The 5,980-nt window shown below is 30.5% G+C and overlaps 1 protein-coding gene across 1 annotated transcript in view; it reads left to right on the forward strand.

Moving 5' to 3' along the window:
- Positions 1-3,771: 3,771 nt before the first annotated feature.
- The window catches only part of LOC100169125 (alkaline phosphatase), a 113,755-nt gene continuing 111,546 nt past the window's right edge, over positions 3,772-5,980 (forward strand). The window contains exons 1-2 of the mRNA XM_003246930.4: positions 3,772-3,984; positions 4,968-5,045. Coding sequence (XP_003246978.1) covers positions 3,897-3,984; positions 4,968-5,045 — 166 coding nt within the window. The 5' untranslated portion in view covers positions 3,772-3,896. The remainder of the gene's footprint in view (positions 3,985-4,967; positions 5,046-5,980) is intronic.

The following is a 5,980-nucleotide window of genomic DNA, read 5'->3' on the forward strand; positions in this document are numbered from 1 at the left end:
TATGTTTATAAAATAGTTACTGTGTATATTTATATGAATTCACACTCGTCATGTGACTATGTGAGTAATATGTGGTGGGGAAAAAAGTCCATGATTCCTATCATATATAGTTATTATCTCGTATATTTTGAGCGTGGTTGGTATATAATTCTGTTCACGTTTCATATCGTCGCTAAATGCCAATATTTTAACTATTACAGTCAATGCATAATGTAGAACATACTCGTTAAAAAGGCCGTGGCAAATGTGTTACGTTGGTAATAAATTTGGAATACGGGTCAGACAAGTACAGTATTTTGGTCCAGGGATGCATCGGGTTCGTCCGAATCAAAAGTGGATATTAAAGTTTAAAACTATAATCAGTTCAAAGTAATCGCGTGTTCAAATGTTCAATATGTGAACAGTGTACGCGAGACTGACAAACTTGATTTTAATAATTCAATTTATTTAAGTTAGGTACCCGCGACAGAGTTAAGTTTCTGATTATAATCAATAATAATTCAAAGTTGACAGATAGATTTCGAACTCCGAGAGTAGGAATCTAAAATCAAAGTTCAAATATTATTTTTATTATTATGACTTCGGATGGCAAAATATAAGGAGACAATTCAAGATGGCTGATTTAGTTTTAAGCATAGACCTATTAAGATATTATCTTAATAGGCCTATGGTTATAAGGAAACATGTTTAAACATCAATACTTAGCATGTTGTATTACTCGTGCGATACGAAAATAATTTATTTAAGTGGAGAAGAAACATACCAGAGAACTTCAAAGTCTGTGAGCGTGTAATAATAATATTAAAACTCCTGTGTGGCATTATTATAATATAATATGACATACAATTTTTGAGTGGTTTGTACTACGGTACCTATATTCAGTGTACACGTAGAATTAAAAGGAAAATGTAGTAGTATTATAATATCAATATTTGTGATACATTAAAACTTTACTTAGTGGTTATTATAGTTCTTTACGACAAACAAGGGCGGCTTTTGGGTGGAATCAATTTCATTATTAAGTTGTAATTAAAAAAAAAAGCCGTAGATACCTACTAAATATTAATATAACCATACTCCAGACATTGTATGGATTTCAAAATATTTAGTTTATTTTAAAGCTATTAATAGACAATTGACATCGCCGACTGTTCAATTAAATTTTTATCTTTCTTTAAAGAGCTTGAAAATTAAGTAAAAGGTTCCAAATAAGTTGTTATTACTACAATTCAAAGAAAAAGTTTAGCATAGAGCCACATTAATTTTGTACAAGTGTTTGAAGTTGAAATCGATGGAACACGATGTATAATAGATGAACTTCAATCATCTACGAAGAAGGCAATACGTGAAACTTACGTTGCTTACTAACATCAATACGTTTTAAAGTTGAAAACTTGTTATTTAATTATATTAAATTCCATTAATTTATTTACACAGGCTACGAGATTTAATGAATTTGTGGGGTAGTTAATGGACTATTTATTTATTTACACAGGTTACGGATATTATATTATAATAAATGTGTGCGACATCATGCCATTTTTTTGTGTGGCATAGGCTATGCATTTTGGGCGATGATGATATGTGCTATTGTGTAGTAGGTAACAGAAAGCGCAGTTATTAAGTTATCACAATATTGAGGTGACTTCTAAGTGTGGTGGTACGTGGGGGGGGGGGGGGGCTGAGTACCTCTAGTCCAGGAGTGGCAAATTATTTTGACGCTGAAAAATTACGGTTTTTTTTTATTAAAAAAAAATTTTAATTTAAAAAGGGGGTTGCCACTTGTCACAGTAAAAAGTTTGAGAAACGCTGGTCCAGTGGTCCACAATAACAAGGCAATTAAATCAACTACACATTCCAGACTTATCACCTAGCCAGCACCCGATTCTACATGCCTATACAAAACTTAAAGAATATTGATATACCTACAAATAATAATAGAAAAAATAAGCATATAGGTACAGACCAAATATCAAAAGTCAAAAATATTAACTTACAAACTTAATAACTTATAACTACTTTATCATATCCTTCGCTATGTTCCTTATTAATTATTCAAAGTCAAATTTAAATATTGCGTTGATTTAATACACCACGTATATGGTCTTATTGGTTCAAAATTCATATTTGATGATTATCTAAACAAAACAGATCATCTTATTATTTATACTTTACCTATACAAAATCTTTTTATAATATATACAGTATCTATTTACGTTACCTCGTCTAAAGAAAACAATTCAAAATTTCATATATCCTGTGTGTCTGACTTATGATATAATTACAATACAATATTAATAGAATAAAAAGCATTCGGTAGTGTTCGAAAGAATACCTATTTAGACGAATTCTTTGAAGTGTTGTATTTTGAGCATACTATAACATTCATATACTCGACAAACATCCTAAAATTACATCCACTACTGACAAATATTATATGCGTGTTCATTACAAATTAATATTGGGGTATTCTGTACCTACATCAATTAATAACGACAAGTCATTACAAATAAACACTGAGGTGTTGGGTAAAAAAATCGATAAATTAAAATAAAAAACATAAATCATCAGTAATATCATAGTATAATATAATGATATAATAATATTACCAATCACATACAATATCAGGCGTGTAACTGTAGAAGTAAACCATTTTAACATTTTAACATTGCAATAATAACGAGCTTCGAATCACGATCAACCGAGACGACTCTGAAGACACCCAGATCGACGAGTACGTGGTTGGTACAATCAAGGTAAGTGACACCACATTCATAAGTAAGTACTAAAGTTAAAACGTAATTCCATGTCCCATCACAAATATAATAATACCTTGTAGTGGAATAAAATCACTCATACACATACATACATATTATAAATTATCTTACAAATATTAAGCGTATGAATCTCAAACAAATACATCCCTAAATTAAACACACTCTACCTATAGTTCCCCCATCTATATTTTTATTCTAACATCTTAATCTACTACAAAATTGACACCACTCTTACTTTCTCTCTCTTGATTTTATTTTCACTACAGTGAATCGTGATGATATTTATTATTAAAAATAAAAATAATATATACATTTAATAAAAATATTTTAATTTTTACGTGCGCTCAACATTTTTTTGCGTGCCACCAAGGGCACTCGTGCCATGGATTTGACATCCCTGCTCTTGTCATTGAGCTCTGGATATATTTATATACCCCTTCCCCCCAATAAATTGCTAAATAATTCACTGACCACAAATAATATGTGTGCCTATAATCTATATGTTATAATCATCAATATAACACGTCAAACTTGAGATAACAAACCGAAGGTATACATATTACATACGTCCTATAACTGAAAGATCATAAGTCCGAGTGAATACACTCAAGTTCAAGTGCACGTACACATAATTAGCACTAAGACGCGAAATCAATATTAAGATTAAACAAACAATGTAGTAAGTTTCAATCTCGTGGGCTGTCTATGAAAAAAATAACGACATGCATTTACTCGTATGATACTTGCCTATGTATTTGCATTGCAAACTGCAGGAGTTCACGGAAAACAAATAAGAGCGTCCTCTTAAAAGACATTAAAAAGATAGATATACGGTTATATAATTACACAGGCCTTATGTAATGGCGTTTGACAATAAATTGGTAAAGTCGATCAGCATGTGTACCGAATTTAACGGGAATATTATTTGTTGAAGATAACAATAACATGTCGTGGTACGATCCACTTGTGCCCGGCACAATATTTTTATTTCACAACGTTTCGCAAGTGCGTTGGATATGGAGTTCTGATAAGTTCTAACCGAGATTTGATTTCGAGTATAAAATACTGGGCCGCACTCTGGTCATACGCATAACCGTGTTTCTGTGTCAAACGTGTGCCATGCGACCACACGGAGTTCCATGCGCCTTTGCGCTGTCGATCGCGACGGCGTTGCTTTTGGGAGCTACCACTGACGGTTTCGAAATAAGTACGTATTATGTCTGATGGTTAATAGGTATTACTACAAAAATAAAACACGCGATCATGGTTGTAATGTGCTCACATATTATTATTATTATTATTATTATTATTATCGTCAAAAGTGGGCTTCGAGTTACAGAAAATAATTAACTTGAGTTAAATTGTTAAGCGAACAAAAAATCGTTAAGAGTTAAACTTAATATAAAATAAACACAAAATACGTAATTTAACTCCCCAAGTTTAAAGTGTCAATATGAAAAAAAATATCAAAGATAGTAAAAAGTTAGGTACCTTTTCTTTCCAATTGTCGTGTTCTCGTTAATGTTATCGTAATACGAATAATGAGTTACAATTAATCATAATTAATTAATAATATAGCATCTAGAAATGGCAAAAAATCTATGCACCCTTTAGATATTATTGAATTTATATTTTAACTTTCATGAACACTGGTTTAATAGTTTCAGGGGAGTTGACAATAATAAATTACATCGAACTAGGGGATAGTAGGGCTATGTTACGCTCTGCCAAACAATTTAATATTCAATGTGTACATTAAACAGTTGGTAATAAATGTATAAAACCATGAAAACAAAAATGTCAACAAAAATTTGTATGCTGACTTGATGGATTATTTTTGATCAATTGAAAAAAAATTAAGTTATTTTAATAGTAAATTAAACTACTTGAATTCATATTTAATCAGAAAAAATAACTAACTAGTTAAATAAAATGTTTTTAAAAAATTAACATTTTGACTAGATAATTAAAGACATCCCACCTTGGAATTTATTATTATTTTACATAATATGTGCAGTGAAACGAGACTATAGTGCACACCTTTTTACAGTCCTATTGTTTATATGAGCCATTGCACTTTGAAAACAAAAAATTGTAATAAAACCACTCAACTTTTTACCGGCTTTTAAAAATGGAATTTGTTGTGCATACGCTTCGCATGGTATTATAATCAGTGTTTGTCGATTGCAGGGCACACCGACAACAATGCTGAACATATCGCTGCTAGAAGACGGGCGAGCAACGAAAACATAAGTCCTGACGAAAACAGTAAGTAAAATAACAGAACAGATTAAGGGCTATTGCAAATGCCTTTCATCGATTTTAAGGTTTAGACACATGTATCATGCATCATAGGACGTGAAAAGGGTAGATAAACTCAAACTCGAGTCGAATTATACGCTGTTTATAAATGATTTTATAACTATAATGTACCTACAGCCATGTAGTCATATTATGTGATGATCAGTGGGAAGGAATAAGGTCTTTGAAGGAAAGGGGGGGGGCTTAAACTCTTAAAAATATAATTCCCAAGGACCCCGAAAAAACTAGGGTCCACGTGTGGAATATTATTATTTTATAACAAGCATTGAAACGATAATAATAATATGTTATTATTTATAAATTGGATTTTATTGTGATATATATTTTGGACCAGCAAATAGTTTTTGTATTTGTAGTTTGTCTCAACCAGTCTAAGAAACAATAATATTTTATTAAATTATTAAATGTATTCTTCAATTAAATTTTAAGTAGTTAGATGAATAGATATTTTATTTTTGCTGTTATAGAAATATTTCACTGCTTGATTGTTATTAACTGTCAATTATTGTATATATGTTGTATGTATTATTGCTTGATATAACTAATATTTATGAATTTATGATAGAGGAAACTAATAATTTTAAAATATCAAAGGGGGTGGTTATGCCAATTTATTCAATCCTATTAATATGTAAGTTTAGGTTAACAATGTATGCTCCTATATAATTATCATATTTTGACTAAATCGTAAAAAGCAAAATGTTCCCATCTCTTTTTGTGATTATTTCCAATGCAAAAAGGTTTAACTTTGAATTTATACTGAAATTAGATTTAGTATGGACTTAAGATATTATATGTTTTTTTTAAAACATATTATTTTGAATTCTAACGCCGTTTGCAATTATCACTTGAAAATGTTCAAAGACTCGTTTCTTGGTATA

The sequence above is a fragment of the Acyrthosiphon pisum genome, chromosome A1 (genome assembly GCF_005508785.2).
Source record: "Acyrthosiphon pisum isolate AL4f chromosome A1, pea_aphid_22Mar2018_4r6ur, whole genome shotgun sequence".
Taxonomy (NCBI): domain Eukaryota; kingdom Metazoa; phylum Arthropoda; class Insecta; order Hemiptera; family Aphididae; genus Acyrthosiphon; species Acyrthosiphon pisum.